At 31.8% G+C, this 24,958-nt stretch overlaps 3 protein-coding genes across 3 annotated transcripts in view; all 3 read left to right on the top strand.

Moving 5' to 3' along the window:
- The first annotated feature begins 1,483 nt into the window (after positions 1-1,483).
- Positions 1,484-6,395, top strand: LOC102592496 (protein PTST, chloroplastic). Its single transcript, XM_006357706.2, has 9 exons — positions 1,484-1,589; positions 1,701-1,751; positions 2,078-2,303; positions 2,482-2,571; positions 3,567-3,635; positions 3,948-4,053; positions 4,207-4,295; positions 5,842-5,954; positions 6,058-6,395. Exons 2-9 carry the CDS (start codon positions 1,714-1,716, stop codon positions 6,158-6,160), a joined length of 834 nt encoding a protein of 277 aa, XP_006357768.1. The 5' UTR covers positions 1,484-1,589; positions 1,701-1,713; the 3' UTR covers positions 6,161-6,395.
- Positions 6,396-7,777: 1,382 nt separating this feature from the next.
- Positions 7,778-9,135, top strand: LOC102592157 (uncharacterized protein At4g22758-like). Its single transcript, XM_006357705.2, has 2 exons — positions 7,778-8,398; positions 8,833-9,135. The coding sequence occupies exons 1-2, from the start codon at positions 8,185-8,187 to the stop codon at positions 9,000-9,002; spliced, it is 384 nt and encodes a 127-aa protein (XP_006357767.1). The 5' UTR covers positions 7,778-8,184; the 3' UTR covers positions 9,003-9,135.
- An 11,622-nt stretch (positions 9,136-20,757) lies between these two features.
- Positions 20,758-24,958, top strand: part of LOC102591829 (MADS-box transcription factor 23) — a 10,395-nt gene continuing 6,194 nt past the window's right edge. Inside the window, exons 1-2 of the mRNA XM_006357704.2 lie at positions 20,758-20,879; positions 20,960-21,163. Coding sequence (XP_006357766.1) covers positions 20,982-21,163 — 182 coding nt within the window. The 5' untranslated portion in view covers positions 20,758-20,879; positions 20,960-20,981. The remainder of the gene's footprint in view (positions 20,880-20,959; positions 21,164-24,958) is intronic.

The raw sequence follows: 24,958 nt of genomic DNA, 5'->3' as shown, positions 1-24,958 counted from the left end.
GTAGGAACAACCTTATCCAAACTAATCATAAATTCATAAAATTCAAATAATGAATCCAAAATTTGAAGGTTTATAATGACTATTAATGGTGAACTCTTGCCGCCGTAATTTTAGAGATTTAAAATTTCTGCTTGAGAACATATTTCTATACAAATTTTTAGTCTTTCTGTTCCTCTTCTCGTCATGTTCTTGTGTAAAGATAGTGAAATATGAGCAAATATTAATTTGAGGATAGTTAATTAAATGAAAATTCTAAAGAAGAAAAAAAAGAATAAAAAGAATAAAAAGAAGAAAAAAAATGACGGAGAAAGAGACAGAGAAGAAGAAGAATAAAAAAAGAAGAGGAGGAAGCGAAGTGAAGATAAATCGTACAACATTTTCAATTCCAAAAAATTGTTATATTAAGTTACAAAAGTTATATTGTCATAGATGATAAATATTTTTTTAATATAGCATATTTATGTGATTTACCCAACAAATTATGCAGTGTTTGAAGAAAACATAAATTAGCCCAATATCTGCTTTGGGCTGAACTTTGAAATGCATACAAGAGTTATGGGCCGCCTATAAATTAGCCCAATTAGAGTGATCTAATTTTCCGATAGAAATTGGGGGAATTTTACGATAGAAATGGTGTCCACTGCCCTTTCTTGGCCTTGTTTTTGTATTTTAAAATTTTATGACATTATTTTGGAGCTTTAATAGTTGAGACTTGAAATTTCACGAACAATTTTGAGATGCTGATACAATTCGGGGAAATTGCACTCCAAATGTTAGTTATTGAAGTAGTAGAGCCCAAGACTATATAACTATTCCATCGCATTTATTGTCTTTAACGAATATGCACTGGGTAATTATTACTTGATCATCTCACAAGTAGGTAGCTTTTTTCACGCAATCATTCTTAAGATAGGTGTCAAGAAATTCAAGATTGTCAATATCGGCGTCACTAGCCCTTGAATGAAAGTTGCAATATCGACTTCACTATTTGTGGTTCGATGGACATAAAGGTGATGGATGACTTTGATACAATCGATACAATCTAATGGAAATCACGCTCCAAAATTTAACTATTAAGATGGAAGAAATCAGTGTTATATAAATTTCACGTAATTAATACAACTCAAAGAGAAAATACATCCTAAAAATTACTATTGAGATTAAACAACTCAAAATTATATAAAACCATATCAACACATTTCTATAGGTGAAACTTAAGTCGCATAAGATACGGACAAGGACTGAGCCAAGTAATGCCAAGGAGTTCATTTGAATGTTATTTGATAAAAAATTATACTACTATTTATATATGATTTTTTTTTTATGTATATATATATATATTACATGTTAAACCTTCTTTAATATTTTTTTATTTATTTTATATATAATGTCTGTTATGTTAAACCCTCCTTTTATATCTTTGTCCTTGCCTTTTATATTTTGAACCTCTTAATCAAAATCTCGATTTGGCTTAACACTATATATTACCCGAACACGTGTAATATAATACAAGATTGGTATAGTGGTCTCTCCCACATAGAAGTTGCCCTCCCCTGCAATTGCTCTTTCGAGTTTCATCAGTTAGGAACGTAAGTGGTTCAAATTCAGTGTTGTTTGTACCATTGCTCTTGGAATTATAAGTGTACCCTTTTGCTTTTATTGACAAATTTTTACTCGGAATCTTCCAAATTGTCCTACAGGAAGTCTTTAATTATGGTCTGTAACCTGCTTAATTCACCTGGGCAAACCAGGTGATTTCTTCAACCCTGGAAATTTTGATTTTAGGGTTTTCTTTTTCTTGATTTGGGGACTCCATATTATACTGCAATGTGGAATCTTGATATACTTTCTCTCTCAATCTTGAACTGTATAAAGAATATTATAACTATAGGTCCGTTCAACTAGACTGATTTTACGATGCCTACTTGAATCCATCTTTTTATGTTTATGATATTTTATTACCAATTTGGGTTTCGTTTTATCCTTTTAATCTCTTTTTGCTTTATTCTGATCATACAATCTTGATCAAGAAAATGCTGACATATTCTGAATTGGACTTTTTAATGGCAATGATAAGGTTCAAGGTGGAAAATATCGATGGAGTTAGAGGAAATATGGCTTCATACAATTCAAGAAAAGGTTTCCATAGGATGCATAAGTCATTTTCAAACCCGATCCCATGTACCTCTTGGAAAATATTTTGTGCCCCTGAAAATTTGGAGAAGCGATTTTCAGTGGTAGTATCGGAGAAAATAGCAGACGCAGGTCTGTCTGATCCTGAGCAACCTTTGAGAAGCGAAGAGGTAAGATTTTTCATTACCCTGTTGCAGACCTTTATTAGAAAACAAAACCTCATACAAAAGCCAAATGATTTTTTTCTTATTCCTCCTTTTGGGGGAATGCTTCCTTTCTTGGTTGAGAATAATCTTTATTGTTGCTGCAAGTATATTGAGCTATACTGACTCTCTTCTATCTTTATAGTTGAGGTTATTGCTTGCCGATGCTGAAAGATCGAAGCTTCTCAAGAAATTGAGTGAAGCCAACCGATATAATCGGTTGCTTAAGCGAGAGGTATATATTTTATTGGTTTCATATTCAATCTCGTAAGTTCTTCTTATGGGACTGATAAAGTGGATGATTCTCCATTTGAGTGTCTTTCACACATAAAGTTAGTGCTCTGTTTGACAAAAGTTACCTACACAATCAGGAGAGGACAGTAAAGTTACAATCTTTCCCCTTGTGAGTATTAGGAGGAAAGCCGACCGTGAGAGAATATTTTTGCATTCTCTTAGACCTCCTAGTCCATCCCTTCTGGCCCTCATCAATATTTAATAAGTGTGGGAACATAGTCTCTGGTACTCGTGTCCTGTTAATAACTCACACGGTTAGGACTTTGGAAGCATATTTGCAGCTTATGTCAGACTTTTGTTTGAAGCTAACATAGAAATTAAGGTGGGGGATTCTAGATATACATGGTTTTGGAGAGATGCTTGGAGCCTTGGAGAGGTAGGTCACAGAGCTTTGAAGATCAAATATCAGAACCTTTATTAGTTTCACTACTAATACAGGTAGTCTTGTCTCAGATTGTTGGAATGGTGGATGCTGGTGCATTAGTTTTAGAAGGATTTGTTTTGATTGAGAGATACCTAGAATGGCTCTCCTATTGAATGATTTAGATAAGGTGGAGCTTAATGTGAAGTATCTTGAGTCTATAATCCAGGGAAGTGGGGATCGACGATGATATCACACATCGTATTGGTGCAGCGTGGATGAAGTGGAGACTTGCATCCGGAGTCTTGTGTGATAAAAAACTACCACTGAAACTTAAAGGCAAGTTTTATAGAGTGGTGGTTAGGCCAACTTCCTTGAATTCCAGTGTTTAGTTTTATATAGTAAGATCTGTTTCTGAGATTTCTGGATGCAATAGGTGAACTAAACTCATAGATAGTTGGGTAAAGTTAATGGTTTATGACTACAGAAAAATGATGGAAAATGTGCTTTGCATGTAAACTCTATTTTAATTTTTTTTTTCTGATGATGACAATTAATATGCCATATCACTGCAGTTGCAAGCTAAGGAGGATGCGCTGGTTAATTTCAAAAGTGAACTTTCAGTCACCGAACTTGAGATTCAGGTTTGCTTCTTCTACGTTGGTGTTATTGTAATTTTATTGCTTCAGATGTAGTTGTAAGTATTTGGTGCATTTGCATACAGGTTATAACAAACCTATGGTTCCTTATGATGTGAGGATTTGTGCCGTAATTAACTAGAATGGGATTTATGCTAAATGAAATTGTCCGCACTTTGAAGATGAAACTTACCGGGAACTAGAAGAGAAAATTTAAACAGTTGATAATCCAACATTTGTGTGGGACTTCAACTCTAGCAACTGGCATTAGCAGCTTATGTAGTATAAATATAGTTTTGTATTTTATTTGACCTGCAGGTTTTGGCTAGATTGGCTGAAGAAATTGCTAAATCTGCTATCCCAGCTGGTTCAAGAAAAATTAAAGGGAGATATATCCAGTCACACCTATTATCACGTTTGGAAGGTATTATTACCTTACTGTATACTTTCTTGAACTGAACACCGAACTCTTTTGAATGACAGACAGTGCCAACCTTGTTAGATTGTAGATAAATGTTCATGGATAAATTTAACCTGACATTTCTATGATTGCTGTCTTGATACTTCTGTTCTTAAGCCATACGTGAAAAATTGAAGGAGCAAATAAAGGGCGTGGAAGCTGTACAAGCCAAAGAGGTTCCTTTATCCTGGGTTGGGGTAGCAGAGGTAAGTTATTGAATAAGTTTCTTCTGCATCTGCTAACAATGTTGGAACTGTGGAATTCCTGACAATTGAAAACTGTACAATTGAAATGACATACATCCCTCTACCAGCTTAAAATTCTTGTGTGCATTGTGAAAATTGAAAACTTTGAAGCTGTTTCAGTTAGTCTGGTGTTACTATCTTTTATTTTCGGCCTATTGAGATTAAACTGGAAAGAGTATTATATCATTTCCCTCTCATTTCCCCTTGTTCTTCATCACTGCTTTCTATAATACTATTTGTTGGAACCTGAAACAGATATAGTGTCTCCAAATAAAGTAAAAAAATAAAATACAAGCCTTCATCTCACTTTTCCCTTAAAAGTTTTCCCCTTAGTTAAATTGGAAAGCTTGGTTGAATGTTGATTGCTTACTTGTCTTGAGAATAGAATAGGTCGTGTCTTATCTTTGGAGTTTCTTATAGCTTTAAGTGGCATCCGGAATTTCTTGCTTATTTGTTATGTAAACATTTTTTAATAAACCAAGCCTTTTGGTTTGAAAGAATCTAGGCGATCCAATCAGATGATACGATAGAAAAGAAGGTTTAATATTTTTCTACTAAGAGTGGTGAGTCCTCTATTTTTTTCCTTCACTTTAACAAGTTACTCCGTCCGTTCATTTTTATTTGTCACTGTTTGACTTGGCACACCCATTAAGAAAACAATTATTGATATAGGTATTTTACCAAACTGTCCCTATTAAATGATCTTTAGTATTAGGTCTTGGAAAATGATTTGGAGAATAAGTATTTAACGCTGAGGGTAAAACATGAAAAAAAATAATTGTCTTTTCTTGATATGTCAAAATGAATATCTATTTTAGGAATAAGTGTCAAGTAAAAATGAATGGAGGGAGTAGATTTTTCATAGCAAATGAGTATATGTGTACCATGTGTGCTATAGCATATATATTTACTTCAAGAAAATACTTTCCATTATTGATGTATCCTGTGAGATCAACTTTAAGGTAATATGCCTATGTAATAATGTAGGTGCAGACAAAATTTGGTAAATTTTTTGAAGTAGGACCTCAGTCCTCTTATAAACTTCCTCGAGCACTAGGTGAAAGAGATGGAAGTCTGCATGAGTCTTTTGGCTATTTAGACTCAACCCAGTGAGTTGTTGGCTAGGGATACTATTTCTATTGGGCGAGTCCATTAGGGCACGGTTGTGTATACGATGTTTCTTTTACGCGTCTAAGGAGGATGAGAAGAATTGTGAACCCCCTCTCCCCCCTGTTTGGCATTTTTAACAACTGTATGATTTATATTTTGATTAGCAAAGATAAACAAAATGGAGATAATGCCTAAATCATATGGTTGGAGTAGTATTAAAGGTTTATTTGCTCAAGTTCCTAGTTCCTGCCGAATTCCCTTTATGTACAAGGACTTTCGATCAAGAAATTGGCACCAAATTTTCTACTATTACTTAAAATGTTTTTCATTGGATACACGTTTTGGCAGTCAATTACAGAAGGCATTAAATATGACCTTGAATTTTGATCATCTTTAGAGTGTGCAAGTAATGGGCTCCTTTGATGGTTGGAGTCAAGGAGAGCACTTATCTCCAGAGTACACCGGCTCTTATATGAACTTTTCAGCTACATTGTTCCTAAGACCTGGAAGGTACGTTTCTCTTCTGCCGCAGAGTAAATCTGTCATTGCATTCTCTCTGAACTCTCAGGTGAAATTTTTTTCCTTTAAAAAAATAATATATTTGTGTTTTTAGGTACGAAATTAAGTTCATGGTAGATGACGAGTGGAAACTATCCCCAGAATTACCAACTACCGGAGAGGGGTTAACTAAGAACAATTTATTGGTCGTGGAATAGCTCATTTAGCTAGGACAGGTGCTGAAAGTCTGCACTCTAGGTGGAAAAACAACTTATTAATCGTCATACAGTTCCTGTTGGAAGGTTAGTGCTGTAGGAGTGACATGCCGTCTCTTTGAGAATGTGATCTCAGAACTCTAAGCAGTGTATATATGATACTTAACTATCAGCAATATATATGTTCATTCATGTCATTCGTTTCTTGAATTTTAAATAAGGGAGGATTTGATTTTCAGCAGCTAGCTCATGAGGCGGAATTGCTCAAGACATCTAATTTCGCTTGACCAACTATTAACTCACATGCCCAATAATCTAAGTGTTGAAGGTATATATAATAGACCTCCTAAGGTGGTATATAAAGGGCGATCCTAATAGTTCAAGACTTCCGTTTTTCTCTTATAAAGTCTTGAGTTGAATGTTCAGATTCTTTCACAGTGTTTAAAGTAATTCCTGTCGTTTGGTTGGGAACAAGTTATCCCAGGATAAGTTATCCTGTGGTTAGCTATCTTGGGATAACTTATCCAATCACTATGATATAAATGGTGGGATAAGTTATCCCAAACATGGCAACCAAACAAGATACAAAAATTTTATCCCATCACTATTATTTTTAATCCCTCACACCAAACGAAGTTTTTAATGTTGACCAAGGCCTGTTTGGAAGCTTTTGGGAGGTCAAAAATTATTATTTATTTCTTTTCAAAAAAGGTTTATTTTTAAAAATTAAGGTGTTTGGCTGAGCTTTTGAGGGGAAAAAAAGTGTTTAGTTTTCCCTTTTATTTTAAAAGTTGTACTATCATCTAATGGCAGACCACAAATTTAAGTACTATTTGGCTGTCCATAGATAATAGTTACTGTAAGTGAAATGATTCTTTTCGATTTCTCAGAGGAATCTGAAAATAAATGTGTCCAATTTTGTTTAATATATGATTTACATCTAACCCACTTCCATTCTTAGTAGTTAGTAATCCGTACATTAAACTTTGATGATTCTAAAAATGAAAAAAATCAGAGCCGCGACTTTATTATTTACTAATATATAACAACCTCAACCTCCCTAATATTATAGTAGGCAGCTGCTATAATATTATGATCTCACAAATGGGTTGGTTGGTGGCTTTGTCCTAATTAACAAACGAAAGGCCATTTCTCATCAAGAATTATAGTTTACTTCATGCCTGCTACTTGTTAAAGTTTATATATTTCTTTCGGGACGTTTGCCAACTTGTTATATATCTTTTTTTTTCTATATAGAATATATCCTTAATAGGTCTTGTTTCTATCTTATCTTTTTTATATATAGTAGAGTACTATTTATCTCTTCATTAATTAGCCGTCCGTATAGTGGCGAAGCTAGGGATTAAAAAGATGCAAAAAATATCTGATAGATTTAAATGTATGACAAAAAGTTCCACACTGGTGGTTATGTTTAGTCTTTTTATATGATTTTTGACAATCATCATCGGATTGAGTCAGGTCCAATGTTCATTATTTTTCAGTTGCATTTGAACTCTTTTTCTAAACACTATATCTTAAGTTAAATTTTATTTACATAGCTTCTTTGTGAATATAATTTACTTCTTTATATTTTGAATCCTACGGTTCTGTTCCTGCCCATCACGAGTCCACATGACTAATTGTCCGTGTATATGCTTGTAATAACTTTATTCTTTAATTGTAAACATTAATTTGGTTTGGAATACGTAGAAGTTGTCATATGCTGTCTAGTTACGTAGATATATATAATAGAAGAAGAAGGGCTTAGCATTTGCCAAGAAGGAATCCAGTGTCCATTTCAAAAGTCCTGTACCTGAAGCTAATCTTTCTTTCTTTCATTGATTTGTAGAAGAGAACCTCAAGGCTTGAATGGTTCATCTCATCAAATATTGGATGCCCTCTCTTCTTTTTCTCTCCTTTGGCTCTGCTTGGTGCTATCGTTGCATCGGTCTTGACCCTTGAGATTTTCGTTCCTTTTTCCTTATTTGTACCAATAAAACTGTAGAAATCATATCATATACTCCGTTATGTCAATAAAGAAGGTGAAAGGTACTAGGTTGTTGATCACGGTTAATGTCTTAGGAAGTGCTGGACCGTTGAGGTTTGTTGTGAATGAGAATGATAAGGTTGCTAAGGTTGTTGACACTGCTCTGAAACAATATGGTCGCGAGGGACGACTTCCAATTCTGACTTCTAACGTCAATGATTTCCTTTTGTACTCAGCTAGTGCTGGAATGGATGGTAAGTACTACACAACTTATCTTAGTTTCATCTCTCTATCGGTTTTTTTAAACTTCAAGAGGAGAGGAGAGGATCAACAGTATTCTCACTTACTCTTACAGGTTGCAAAAAGAGAGAGCCGAGTCAAATTTAACCGGACTTTCCTTGTAATTACCTATTCTCTTGTTTTATTTAGCTTAGCTTACCGATTTTCTTAAAAGAAAATAGTACTCTCTATTAGCTTAAAGTTACCTAATTCTTGTTTTACATAATTCTCAATCACTAAGTTAGATTTTAATTTTATGTTACATTTTGACCCATTAATTAGGTTACTGTTGCTCATATCCTCAAAAAGTTATACACGTTATATTTTTGAGTTTGACCTAGTAATTTGATGGATTATTTTGAGTTCAATCTATTAGGTCATGTCAATAACTCATTTACTAATTTTTCAGCTCTGGGAGCATCAGACTCGATAGGGTCACTAGGAGTGAGGAATTTCATCCTTTGTAAGAAGCAAAAACAGGCAGTGATGACAGAAGGAAGGGCACAACATGGAAATGGGAAAAGGGGATGGAAGGCTTGGCTCACTAAGTCCTTTAACTTCAAGATTCATTCCCATTGAATCACACATGCACTACTCTTTGTCAATTGTGGTAATTTCATCAAGCATTTGCACTTGTAATAGACATGATAATTACATATAAAATAAATGATGTACACATTAATTCCTAAGCTACTTAAATGAGAGCATTCAATAAGCTTGAATTCCACACACAAAATTCTTTACTACTCATTCTACCACATCACTCTGTTTGAGGCTTCATCTAGGGTGGCAATTGGGGGTTGGGTCAAATTTGGACGGATTATAATGGGTCAAGACAATAAATAGGTCAAGATTCAATCTACTCATTCAAATTTGTTTGCATCAAAACGGTTAGGTAATGAGTCATAAACCGGGTTAAGGCTCAATTCAACTCAACTCAGTTTTTACTAAGTTTAATTATTTTATTTGTTCTTTTAAAATATTTTACTACCTAATAATTTATTTATTTTCTATTATACACAACATTATCTTGCATTTCTACAAGAGGTTATTTCCACAACTTGAGCCCAGAATATTTGAATGTTTTTAATGTTGACACGTTCCATATAATGAGAAGTCTTCTTTTATTTTCTATATTGCTAACCACTTATTTTTAAGGTGCTATCAATATCATCTAATGTTAATGTCACGAAGTAAAATAAACCTACAATTATTCCCATTATTTAAGTTATCATTGACTTGAACAGTACTCATGATTATTGTAAGGATTCTTTTCAATTTTAAAGAGAAATCTATAATTGAAAAATATAATTATTCTCATCGACTTTAATATTATATCAAAGGGGAAGGTACGACTCGTCCTAAACAGCAATAGAAAGAGCATTACTCATGATCATACGAATTCAGCCGACTGTAGTAATTTTTGCTCAAATAATATATTTGTGTTAAGAAATTAATTAAATATGTATAAATATTAAGTTCAGAACCCAATAATTAACACTTAAAATAGTCATTTTAAAATTCATAACCCATAAAATTGAAATACTGGCTCGACCTTTGATAGTGAGCACTATAGTTTGCTTCATGCCTTGGCAGTTGTTAAAATTTATATAATTTTTTAATGTCTGGAATATTTGTCAACTTGGTAAAATTGATTTATGTTTGTATATAATAAATTCAGTAACATCTAGGGATTTATGTAAGGTTCCTTTGAAAAGAAACATTTTATAGTTCTTATTCTTCTATTGTTAATTTTTTTTATTTTTTTTCAACAGGGGCATATTTTATTGTTATTGATAGTAAAGAAGTAGGAACAGTATTACCTAGTACAGGAACTAAGTAAAAGGACTAATTGCATGTTAAGTCTAATTGCATCATAGTACAAGTGTTGTAAACATCAATTTGGTCAGAATACATACATGAACTTGTCATATGCTGTTGCCTATCTGGTGCTATTTATCTAATGGGTTTATAAGTTTGTATATATTGCGCTTGTAAAAATTATCTACACAATCAGGTCATTTATAAGATATTCGTAGGTATAGTGACACTATAACAATAATAATAGCATATCCAGTGAGATCCACTAGATAGATATAGTGATACTACAACAACAGCAACAACATACATTATATCTCATATCAAACGACTCATGCCGTATATAATGGGAACGGGACCAAAAAACAGAACAAGAATCCAGAGTCACATTTCAACAAGGACAGCCTTTCGTTTTGAGTTGTACATGTACCAAAAGTCACATTTAACTTTTCCCCAATTTCACACGTAGCTTGAAATCAATTGGAATACATAGAAAGTTCTCCCCTGTTTGTACCTTAATTGTCTGGTTCAGATCATGAACTATAGGTCTTACTTATCCGTATTCAACATTAATGTAGAGTAACATATTGTGCCTAGCAGATTAATTTTTTTTCTTCCTTCATGCTTAGTCCTGACATGATGTCATGTTAGGAGATATAGTTATGTAAATAAAATTAGCATATCGTTACAAGTTCAACTGTTTAGATGAGGTGATCACAATTTAACAAGGTATCAAAAAAGACGATAAAGGTCAAAAATAGTCCTGGGCAAGACTGGCACTCGAATACCATTGATGACCCCAAGCGAACTCTTGGCCTGGCTTACTTAACTCAGCGGAAGACTTAACTCAACAAAATAAACTCATGTAATAGTTTAAATGATAACATCTTAGCCAAATTGGCAACTTCTGTCTCAAAACAAAGTATCTGTAAATACATAGATGAGAGACTCATAAGTACTGTCTGACTGTCTATGAAGCCTCTATAATACTGAGATGGATATTGGGACAGACCCCACAATATCCTAATAAGAAAAACTAGGAAAGCGAATAAAAGAGTCCTCCGGAATGCAAGGACGCTCACCACTAACTCTAGAATGCTCGACTAGATCAACGGCGCGCTGGATGCTGATCCTAGTTACCTGCGTCTGCATCATAATAAGATGCAGACCAACTGGCATCAGTACATTGAATGTACGAGTATGCGAGTTGGAAAGCTAAACAACAACTTAAGCTTGAAAGGAGTAAGAAGGAACACTTACCTTGGCTCTGTACAACTCATGAATAACTGAACTCAATATAAAGCAATAAGACACATGCAATATATATATATAAAGCTTGTAAAACAGTGTAACTAACTTAGTTCGTTAAAGATAAAGCAATAACAAACTCAACTTTACTTATATATAAAAGTAATATAACTTTTGTGGGAGATTCTTTAACCGACAACCACTACTATGATCCCTAGTGATGATACAACATTTTACCTCACGTTGCCCAAGGACCATCCTATACCTCTCCGTGATATAGGACCTTACTTAACTTAGTGGATCCACTAGCTTAAAATACACGATCATCTAAAAAGTATGACCTGTTAAATCCCATGTATGGCTACATGGTTCTTATGGAGAGTTAAGTTAATATGAACTCGCGTCCCCAATTCGGTGCTCAATACTACTCCCAAAATATACTTTAGCTCATATGTGTTTTAAACACCTCTTTCTTTAGTTTGAGATAATTGCTCAAAGTTTAGCCTAAAGGGTCTCTTGGAATCAATGTTCCCTTTACTGAAAACTAGCCCAAAGGCTCTTTTGGAAAACATAGTTCCTTGCTTGCTCAAATGTGAAAACATTTATAAATTTCTTTGAGAATACTTAGTTCCCTAATAACTTTTGAGAAATGAACTCGACTCTTTACTCTTTACTTTACTTGAAACTTGAGCCTTAAAACGAAGTTTAAACGTTTAATAAAGACTCTTGAAAACTTTAAGAAACTTTGCTTTGATTTGCTTTTTAACTTCTAGACTTGACTCTTAACTTTTTTGACTTTGATCATAACTTTCCTTGAATTGGATTATGGATTCAAGGTTCATGATCTCATGTTTACGGATGATTTCATGATGTTTAGATGTACCTTAGAGTGTTAGAAACAACTAGAAAACATAGGTACATCGCTTAGGAACAAGTACGAAAAGGTGGGGAATGAATGGGGAGAACTGGCGTCCCTGGCGCTCTGAGAGGTGCGGGGTGCCAGCCCTCAAACTTCAGAGAAGTTTTTGTGGCGCTCTGGCAGGCGCGACTCCCATCCCTTTTTTGCCCATCGACTTCCGACTTTTCTCTTCCGTTTTTCATCTCTAAACTCCCCTAACTTCCATAATTCTTCCCCCAAACACTTAGGATCAATTGTACCCTCAATAAACAACCAATCTAACTAAAAAACAACCCGAAAACATGAATCAACTCACCCCCAAGCATCAACAACTCAACCAACAAGAATTCTATAATTTGTTCTTCAACATGTACACAACTCAAAACCAATGGATTGAAACAAGTTGGTGTGTGGGTGAACTAACCAACACGAAAAGATCTCACATACCTTAATAGGGATCACCCTTGACGAATTCCACTCGCAAGCTTGGATGATCTTGACGAATTCTTGCATCTTTCTCCCGTTCTTTCTTCTTTTCTCTCTTCTCCAAGCCTTAAGCATTCTTTAGTTTTTACAAAATTGATTTAGGTTTTGTTTTTACCACAATAAACCCCTAAAAACGAATTAGGAAATTAATTAGAGAAAAAACTACTTTGCCCTTCCCTATAACCGGATTGAGACTTTCCTCAATCCAACAACCCAACTTCCGAAAGGCATATCTCACTCATACGATGTCGAAATTGTGCAATCTCAGTGGCGTTGTAAAGATCTCTCCAAGGGATTTCCAACCATATCAAGATCTGCTCCTAACTCCTCCTGAGCTAGAAGTTATGGTCGTTTGAAAATGGTCAAAACTCATTTTCTTAACTTAGACAATTTCCAGATTTCCTTATTCTTTCCAAAAATCAATATTTTCATATTTTAAACTCTTTATAGTCGTTTCTAGGTGCGAGATGTTACATCCAACACCGAACATCAGACACCAGTGGGAAAACAAAATTAAAGTAAAATAATTTTGCGTTGTCATCGTAATGGATATGATGTAACTTACATTTGATAAATGATGACGTGTATATATCTCAAACGGTGTGAGAATCGAAATCATTGGTTGCTTTCTTGGTGATATCTTGTTGGGGTTTGGTACCTTACTGAGTACCAATTCTTTTTCCGTACTCATATTATACTTGTTGCACTCTTTTGTGAAAGTCTAGATCCATGAAGTAGCAACTACATATCTAACTTACTCTTTCTCATTTTTCTTTCTTTCTAAATTTTGCTTTGTTTTTCTTGGGCATGTGTGAGACAACAAAGACGAATCCAAAAATTAGAGAAATTTGAGTTTGGTTGTGCTGGACTATTGTATTGTGAAAATTTTATAAATGACATATATAAGACTAATAATTTCAAGTTATGACAGTATAATAAAATTTTCAAGTTGTAACAATAAAAAATTTCAGGTTATAACAGTTTATTATAAAAAAAAAGTTTTAAAATAATAATAAAAAACGATTTTTAAAAAATAATAAAAAGTAAAAAACGGAATTAGTTGTAGTAATTAATTTGAATACATTAATGATAATTCATAATTGCCATAAATTTAGGAGATTCAAAACAAAATAAGAATATTTGTTTTTCTTTTTTTACTCTAATCAGTTAAAAGTATTTCAAAAACCAGATTCCTTTTTTTATTCAATTTTTTCTCTCTCTTCGATTTTTTTTGTATTTCAAAAATCAAATTTTCTTCTGTTGTTTTACATTGTCAGATTCGTTTCTTCGAATATTCATACAGATTGGATACCAACTTCATACATTTTTTTATTTTTTTTAGTTTTGTCTTAGATTATGAAGTAAAAAAAACAATCATACTTGAATTGGATACCAATTTTATACAAATTAAAAACCAATTCTATGGCACTCGTATTTCATGTAATCTAAATTGTTGTTCATTTGGTTTTCAATTAATATCCAAAACTAAAATTGTTTAATGTTGACAATCTGTAATTCATATGTTAAGTTTAACAATGAATATAAATTATTTGGTACTATGTTTGTGAGGTTTTTTTCAAACTAAAGTCCAATAAAAATGTTGATATCCAAATTTTGTATTGTTAGTATCCAACTTGAGAAAACAGTGCATATTATATATAGTTGGAAGAAAACAGTGAATATTATATATCATCCAAAACTTAAAACAGTAGGAAAAAATAAATATATATCATCAAAAACTTAAAAAGCTTCTAATACTTAAGAGCCTAAGCTCCAATCAACTATCTCAAATTAAATTTTCGTGGTCTTGGTGTTGGACAATTGCTGGTATCCGGGGCATGTTCTTTTGTTATGCGGGGTCCATCAAATTTGCTAGCAACAGTTCCAGTTACTTCACTCTCTCTAATCGCACCATCATCATTCTTTATTTTTCCGTATTGCCATATGATTGTGGCGTACCTTTGACGATGATACTTTGCATCGATATCAATGGAACCCTTATTAAAAACTCTATTGCTGATGTATTTAACAAATAAACATGTGTACGTACCACAATCACTGAAACAAAAATGAAAGAAAAATAATTTTAAGAAATAAAGTGAATTAATTTTTATGATGAAATCACTAAAAGATATTAATACATACTTTGAACTTGACTCTTGTTGAAACACATTGGTCAGATGCATGACTTCAAGTATTAAGACAGTTTCATACCAATATTACTCTTGTTTCATACCACATTCATAAACAGATATTAGTTAGATGACAAACTTCATACAAATATTAAGACAGTTTCATACCAATATTATTCATGTTTCATACCACATTCATATACAGATATGAGAGATTTTGAATAATAACTTCCTTGCTAAAAGGTGTATCAACTTCATACCAAAATTAAATCAGTTTCATACCAATGTTACGTTAAAACATACTGCATACCACATTCCTAAACCAATATTAAGACATTTTCATACCAATATTATTCATGTTTCATTCCACATTCATAGACATAATGAGAGATTTTGAATGATAATTTTCCTGCTAAAAGGTATACCAAGTTCATACCAAAATTGAATAAGTTTCATACAAATGTTAAACATACTACTTACCACATTCATAAACCAATATTAAGTCAGATGCATACCAATCTTAAACATGCTTCATACCTTTTTTGATAAAAATAATAACCATATCAATATCAATTCCATGATAGTAACTATACATATGTATGCTTATGTCACAACAATTTCATGTCAAACATTAAAACAAAATTCATGCCACAAATAATATACATAAATAAATTGTTATAACAAAAATTCTACTAAATTTAATAATTGAAAAATAAATTAAATAAAATATTTACCCTAACCACTTTTTTGCCTTTTTTTAATATTGGAATTTTCGAAGCCTCCTTCATAAATAAACTGAGTTTTCTTCTTCTTTCCTATAATCTCCTTTTTATTTTTGAGAAGTACCAACTTTGTTTGCTGGAGTTGCATTCTTGATATGCGGTGGCGTTTGAATCAATATGTTAAACGTCGGAGGCTCTATTCCAAACTCGCTTCTACTAATCTAGGACTCTTTCTAGAAGTATGCTCTGATTTCTTCGACATGTTTTAATGAAAATCTTGAAAACTTGATTTTTAGTATTGTGAAATTGCCCTTTCTTTCTGATTGTAGATTGAATATTTTCTGATTTAGGAGGTGATATTGAGATGTAGAAACGGTTTGAATGGAAGATGATTGATGAGGGGAAAGAGGAATGGATAATTGTTACAATGAAATTTTTTACTTTGAACGTGGGGTGGTGGGTTACTGACTAGAAGAGGCGTGGTGAGATTAGGGGTGTGGTTTGATCTGTAAAGGTAAAAAAGGAACAAGAATCAAGGTAAATTTCCTATAAATGTGTAAAAGATAATTATGGTAGATTATTTATTTATATCATTTAATAATAAATATAGAATAATAAAATACTATTTATTTAATAAAGTAGAAATTTAATTAATTTTTAAATAAAATGTGATCTGTTATAACCCGTAATTAAACTGTTATAAGCAAGAATATTTTAAAAGTAGCTTTAAAACTCGTAATATTGTCTCTTAAATACATAGTTAGCGCATTAGAACTGAAAATAGCGCGTTCAGTTGAACTCGGAATAGATCATCTTGTGGATTGTGGGAACAAAAGCCTGAATAAGAGAAGCTCATGCCTAAGAGATATGCTAAAAAATCAAAGCATATTTTGATTATCAAGAAGAGTAACGTGTGGGTATATGGTGGAAAATCAAAACATATATATTCCAACGTTTTTGCTCGAGGTCGAATAAAGGTTTTAAACCTTTGTAAAAAGCAAAGGCTCCAAAAGGACAAGCGTGATTTGGAAGTGATGATTTATTCGAAATCGATTATGATTAGACCTTAATTAACATCATTTGATTAATTACTGGTTTATTTAGCATTTGAATGGAATCTTTAATTATTAAGCCAATAAAACTACTTTATCCTGAGTGTATAATTTAAAAAAAAAAAAGAAAAAAGAAAATCACTCTATGAAATAATTTATGATTGTTTTCACCTGTATAAAGTTAGAATTTACTTTTATAATCTGCGCTTCTTATTTCTTTTCTGACTTTAGGCTATGCAAATAGGCTTTGGAGCTTTCATTTGATAGAGAAAAAAAGAAAAAGCAGTCTTAACTCTCAAGTATTTCTTTTCGGGGATAATATTAAAATATAAGTTCGTGATTATCTTTTTTTTTTTTTTTTTGGACAAATTATAGAAATACACCCCTTTTGTTTCATTTATTTCCATTATCCCCTATTACTTTTAAAATCTCCAAAATCTCATATTTCTTTAATGTATCCGAGCTGTATATTAATGTATCCGAGTCAGTATTTAATGTATTCGAGCTAGTTTTTAATGTATTCGAGCTACATATTAATGTATCCGAGCCAATATTTAATGTATCCGAGCTAGTTTTTAGTGTATCCGAGCTACACATTAATGTATTTGAGACAATATTTAATGTATCCGAGCTACAATTATTGTATCCAGTTTTTTTAAATTTTAAGGAATTAATGTAATTAGAAACTTATTAGGAATAGATTGTAATTTCATATTAAAACTATGGGATTTATGTAATTTACCCTTTTTTTTAATCTTTATTTTGATACTTACTCACGGGCCTCTTGATCAATACTCTTTTTCCCAGTTCCTTTCTAGAATTTGTTTTTGTGGAATATGACTTTTATTATTTGTTTTCCTTAAATCATTTGGAACTCTCTTGTTATGATGAATCATTAAAATCTCAGATTCATATTAGAACTATGATGATTCAACTAAAAATAAAGAATAGTTAAAAATTCAAAGTTAGGTTATAAGTGTAAAATTGTAAGAGCCCAGGTTGTCACTTTGAGATTTGGGCAAAGCCCAAATGAGTACATGAATGACTGGGTCCAGGTCCAAAAAATATGCGATGGAATAAGGTCTAACCGTTGGCAAATATTATTTTTTGATGTCCGGGGATTTGACTTGACCCTTACCATGTATATTCTTAAGGGAGATCCAACTTTGAAATTTTTAACATCAAACAACCATTTATATGCGATCCAGATCTATCTTCAATTAGTACTGCTTCCTCGGTTTCAAAATGAGTGTGGCTTTAGCTCATTCATTAAGAAGAATAATAAATCTAAGATATAATTTATAAAGTTACCCTTATTTATAAATAAATATTTGTTGAAAATTAAACACTATTAGAAGAAATAATTCTTTAACTTAAGAGTATATATAGTCATAAACACAAAGATATATATATATATATATATATACCATCAAATCTCTTTAAAATGATGTCCTTTGTTCAAATATATTTTTTCCTATAACAAAATATTATTACAAAAAATATATAATATAACTGATAAATTGATTAAAATCATGAGATTAGTACATTACTAAGCATACATATTTTTGAGAGTTTTTTTTTTGTAGTGTTGATAAATGAGGAAAATAATTCATGAATTAATGAGTATTAAGTAGTACTCATATGTGATAAAACCACCTGAAGCTTCTTTTGTAAAACCAAAACTGTCTCCTACCTGACATCATCAAACAGAAGATGGAACTAATTAACTAAAAAAATTAAGGAAAAATCTTGGCGAGAAAATTTGACCAGAATGATAAAATAACATATTTCACACTATATTATTTTACTTTTTTGAACATTTTTACCTATTTAACTTTAATATCTTTTAATTAAAAAATGGAAAAAAGATCAATTTATTTTAAAATAAAAAAAATATTCTAGACTTATTAAATTTCTGACCAAATTTTCTGACCATTTAGCATAACCCATAAATAAATTTGGATATATCATATGTGAGTTCCAAAAAAAGCATATCTTCTTACACTTGATAGACTTTGAATTCCAATGTGCCTTGTTCCACTATACATCACTCTTCGCATCACAAACTTAGTACTTTAATTTCCTCTTCATTTTTATTTGTCTATTATACTAAAAATAGTTGTCGGCCAATATTTGTTTAGTTTGAAAAATTAAAAAATAACTTTTTTTTTGTGTTTATTTTATCTTTAATATTAAATACTACTATTCAATATCTAGCATGTTTGAGTTTGGGTGAATTAATTGACAGATCATTAATTCATCAATTTTACTACTTAACTCAATCCATTATTTACTACTTAACTCAAATATTTTGATCCGTTCAGATTTATTTGGCAACCCTAATACACAAGTACATGCACCTGCAGGGTTTGTTGAGTCAGAACACAAGTAGTGGACATTTTTTTAATAAAAAGTAACAGGAAGTTGATAATAGCTTTCCTCTTGGTCTTTGAAAGATGTATCATTTGCTGATGATTGACACCTGTCTTATTGGTTATTGGAGGTATAAAATGGATCGAATTTCCCCATTAATTAACTACTATTATTGTTCGAATCTCATTGGTTTAATCACAATATAAACAGTGTTCACGTGGCCTTGGCCAATGCCAATTCGACAAATAACCCTCACCATTTTACGATACTTATCTCCAAATTTCTCTAAACTAAAAGGATTAATTATCTTCAAAGCTACGGGTAAATATTGTAAATTGGTCCATAGGCGCTCAAAGGCATCATGACTAAGCTTGCCATACTTTATCATTTTTCATACTTATTCCGTTAAATTATTGTCTCTGAGTTAATTGTTGGGTTAAAAAAAATTAAAAATATTCTTAGTACATCATATTATTAATTTTGATTCAAATCCCTACAATTTACCCCAACAGGTCTCGATACTATTAAGAATATTCAAGTAACTTTTTTTTCAATACAAGTATTAATATTGAATTTTATTTGCACACCCAACAATACTAGTTAAGATTTTATTAGGGTTTGATGGTAGAAATTTGGAAAGCAGAAAAATGTAGAGGATTAAGTAGTATAAGTAATTAGTACGATTTTGCTTATAATAATAAGGTGGAGATATAAATAATGAAATATATAGGCGTGCACTCCATATATGTACTCGCATTTCTTCTTGATTGTCGAATCCTCCATCCTTCACGTGTTTGTCGACCCCATTTTGTTTTTATGTCTCTTCCAACAAACTTTAATTAAACAGCAAATCAAACCTTATGTTTCTATTTCAAACTAACCTAGTCTATCAGCATCATGCATGTTTTGCTTGACATGTGGACAGAAATTCCTCTAATAGAAAGCGATTATGTCTGCGTTAATTGAATCCCACAACAGGCACAATGCGTGGGAAAAAACTTGTAGCATATGCATATTGATTAAATGGTTGAACTCCTTAAAAAAAAAACTTACCTTGACTGCAAAATCACTTTCATTTATAAATTAAGGAAAAGAATATAGAAAACAAAGAAAGTTACTGAATATATATTTGCCTAATTATGATCAATATTGAACATGTGACATGATCTCTTCCACTCGATCAAATTTGTAGTGTAACTAGCTAGCTCCTTGTGCATGCCATGATTTTAGGAGAAAACTATTAGGCGTTAAAAAAGTATATAAAGAAAAGGGAGATATTAGTAGTAAAAATTTACCTTTTTTGACAGGGAGGTCACGTGAAAATTCTCGAAAGTAACCAAAGAGTTTAGCTGTTTATCAATATCCAAAAGTCTATAAAGGAGAGAGATCTCTGACTTAATTTTTTTTTTACCTTAAAAGGGTTTTCTTTTATGGATATAGTTTAAGGTTACTAAAATGGGAAAATGATTTTACCCCATTTAGAATTATTAAGGGAACTCTTGGATTCCCCACGCGTCAGTAAATCATACGGCGACGGCGCTACCACTTGTCAACTTAAAATATAAGTATTTACCAAAACAATTAAATAAAAAAACACATACATTTTAAGTTGTTCCCAAAAACCAAAAGCTTATAAAAGGCTCCTTCCTGATTATGATGTTACTCACAGTACTCTTTAGAAGACTTTGATTTCATTTCATTAATTTCTAAAGCTCTCAACAATCCAAGTAAGTTTTCTTCTTCTTCTTCATTAGTTTTTAAAGATCTAATAGATATTGTAATTGATCTCTTCATTAATTCATTATAGATCCAAGTAATTAAAACCCTAGATGGGAAGGGGAAAGATAGTGATCCGAAGGATCGATAACTCAACGAGCAGGCAAGTTACTTTCTCAAAGAGAAGGAATGGATTGTTGAAGAAAGCTAAGGAGCTCGCGATTCTTTGCGATGCTGAAGTTGGATTGATTATTTTCTCTAGTACTGGAAAGCTCTATGAGTTTTCTAACACCAGGTATTTATAATATTTACAAGTTTTTTTCTACTAGCTAGATGTGTTATATTGGAAAGTATTAGGTCATTGTAATTTGATAAATATAGCTAATAATCAGATATTTGCTCAGCATTTTTATTTTTGTTGATAAAACACTAAACAAAAGAAGTAAAGTAAAGAAAAGTAACCATTGCGTGAGAATATTTAGTATATACAGTATCGGCTCTTGGACTGTTTCATAGCATCGAGCATTTAAGAATTATAATATGAAGATCCTACCTTTATTTTGTTTTAATTGACAGTTTTTGGTTATACCCATGAGCTAATAATTAAGTTCTACAGAAAGAATATTAGAGCTTATTATATAATCATCCCATGAATTAAACAATACACATATTGGAACTCTTTGAGATATGATCTTATGTGATTTAATTAATTAAGTCATTCATAAGCAGAATTAACACTAGTCGTCGTATACTGATTAATATATATAATTGAATGATGCTGATTTTTTTCTTTCAATTGAATCTTCTAGGATATTACAGCGTAATTAACCCTTCCCTCTTCTTCCTTAATTACATTTTATCTTTATGCTAATTGTTAAAAATAAAAAAAATCTAGCATGAGAAGTACATAAGAGTTCAGCAGAATTTAGTAATTTTGATCCAAATTCGTGTAATTATGTTGAGGAATTCACGGACTATTATACATATTTAATTATAATGTTTATAAATTTTAAATTCTAAAACCGCCTCTAAATTTTACCCGGGTCTCTTTTAGAAAGGCAGATATAGTAGGTTGGACACACACAGGTGGTTTGTGGGTCATGATGATATTATCCAAACTAAAATAGTAAGGGCTAACCCATATGTGGTTCCCTAAATTTGGCACCAACTTTCACTTGGACACTTTAACTAGGCTTTGTTCATTTTAGGCACCTCATGTCAAACCTCATTTTGTCATTTTGACACTTTTTATATTTTCAAAACCGCATTTTAAGTGCGTACATCCAGACGCCTCTTATGTGGAAAAATAAACGAATTGGTATGTGACACGTGGAAAATTTATTTTATTTTTAAAAATCTCAATTTTACTTTCTTTTTTTCTTTCTTCCAGATCCCAAACCCCATGCCCCCACATCTTTTCTTCTTCTTCTCGCGCCTCCTTCCCCTTCATCTGTTCTTCTCCATCAAAAGGCAAGAACATAGGTTAGTTTACAAAGTAAATACGTTTTGGAGAATAAGCGAAATCATACCAAATCGAAAAGTTTTATATGACATTTAAAGAAGATGATTTCTTGTGCTACTACGATTGGGATTTACAATGAAGGATATGTAAAATAAATTTCTTTTTTTTCTATTGGAGGTTGTTCTTTATTTCTTTTTTATTCCTTGAAATCAATTTAATTTTCAATGGAGAAGGTAAGAATGTAAATCAGTTTTTCCATTTGAAAGAAGTTGATTTCTTTTTTTGTTCCCTCGAAATCGATTTTGTTTTTTAATATGAATCAAGATGCAAATTCGATTTTCAAAGATTTTGGATGAATCAAAGAGTGTAACCTAGTAAAATATTGTAGAATTTTTAAAAAAAGTTGTGTGGTGATGGAGGATGGTAGAAGGTGGAGAAGATGGAAGGGAGAAAGCAAGGAAGAAGAAGGAGAAGAAAATATTTACAAAAAAATTCAGAATATTTACAAAAAAAGTATCTGACGCGCTCAAAATTCGTGTAGCACACGTACTATGCTTAGTCAACAAAAAGTGTCAAAATGACACAACGAGACTCGACATGAAGTGTTTAAAATGAAAATCCTTCAATTGAGGTGTCTAAGTGAAAGATTGTGCCAAATTTAGGGGGCCACCGATGGATTAGCCCAAATAGTAATGTTGGGGTAAAATGAATGCATACCATATTATTGTACCAAGCACAATATGAAGTTTATCATGCATAAATTGCTATAGTTTTATGTATCATATGAGGTCGGATATTGCTATCATTGTGTGAAAATTATCAAGATATTCTCATAATCACAATAGTGATATATCATTGAAAAGAAGTAGTAATAATGGTATAAGACACCTTCTTTTTACCTTATTTTATAACAATAATAAAACGAGCAATAGACTTGCTTAAACATCGAAAGAATATTTCATGAAGCTAGCTAGTTGAATAACTTTTTGTATATAAATAATGATGACAAGTCAAGTCTGACTGATGAATTTTCACCTTGGGTTAAGAGTGATTTGAATTTGAGTTTAATATATATAAAAAAATGTATTGCTCATTTTTAATGGAATTTGAGTTTATTGCTTTAGCATGGTGCAGGTAGAGTAGAGAGGCTATACACTACAAAAAAAAAAACTCCAAATTGTCAACAGATTTTACTAAAAACTTAAGTTGGTTAGTATTCTACTAACAAATTACCAATATATTTTTAACTGAATTATATTTTAAAACTTAACAACGAAATTCTAACAGATTACCAACCAAAGTCTTACTAACTAAGTATTTTAGTTGGTAAATACGGTGGAAAAAATGGCGCCAAATTTAGTAACATTCTATCAATGGATTACCAACTGAAATATTACTAACGCACACCTTTTGTTGGTAATATTACCAACGAAGTATATATCGGTTGGTAAATATGACAAAAAAAATTGTTTATTTAATTTATTAACATATTACCAATGAATTACTAACCAAACATTTACCAACGGTAAGATTGTGTTGCTAAATTTACCAACCAAATATAAATGTGTTGGTAAATTAGTAACGAAATGTAATTTGTTGGTAAACTTGCCAACCAATATCCAATTAGTTCGAAATTTTGCTGACGAATAAAGATTGTAGTTAGTAAATTACTAACATCATTAAAATAGTTGGTAATATGCCAACCGATCATTAATCCATTGGTAAAATGTACCAACATATTAATTATTAGTTGGTAATAGTACATATGAATGTTTAGTTGAATAGTAACTATTACCAACTGTGATAAAATTTATTGGTAAATTACTAATTACTAACTTATATTTGAATAGTTGATAAATTTACCAATTAAAGCTAAATTTTTTGGTAAACCAGCGTCTAGTGTTGAGGCTTTCATATTCAGTTTGTGTCGTTAGGCGTTTTAACTTTTAAATTTTAGCCAAAACTTGACTTTGGTCAATATTTTTTATAAATGTGCTAAGATTAGAACTTTGTCAGTGTCATTAGCTTCGAAAGGTCATTTTTTATCTAATAGGATGGTTGGTTCGGATTTTGAGGCTTTCATTTTTAGTGTGTGCCGTTAGGTGTTTTAACTTTTAAATTTTAGCCAAAACTTGACTTTGGTCAATATTTTTGTGAACGTGCTCAGATGAGAATTCCATCAGCTTAATTAACTCTAAAGGTCATTTTTTATCTAATAGGATGGTTGGTTCGGATTTTGAGGCTTTCATTTTTAGTGTGTGCCGTTAGGTGTTTTCACTTATAAATTTTGGCCAAAATTTAATTTCGATCAATATGTTTGATAAAGGTGCTCAGATGAGAATTTCGTCGGTGCAGTTAGATGCGGAAGGTCATTTTTGATGTAATAAGATAGAGGGTTCGGGTTTTGAGGCTTCCATTTTTAGTTTGTGCCGTTAGGTATTTTAACTTTTAACTTTTGGCCAAAATTTTACTGTAGTCAATATTTTGTCACCGCGGTTAGCCATATAAGTTCAGTTTTGGTCTCATACGATGGTTGGTTCGGGTTTTGAGACTTTTATTTTCAGTTTGTGTCGTTAAGCGTTTTAACTTTTAACTTTTGGCTAAAATTTGAATTAGGTCAATTTTTTT

The sequence above is a fragment of the Solanum tuberosum genome, unplaced genomic scaffold, assembly GCF_000226075.1.
Source record: "Solanum tuberosum cultivar DM 1-3 516 R44 unplaced genomic scaffold, SolTub_3.0 scf00244, whole genome shotgun sequence".
Taxonomy (NCBI): domain Eukaryota; kingdom Viridiplantae; phylum Streptophyta; class Magnoliopsida; order Solanales; family Solanaceae; genus Solanum; species Solanum tuberosum.
The sequence above is the reverse complement of the archived record's forward strand: the minus strand, read 5'-3'. Positions and strand labels throughout refer to the sequence as shown.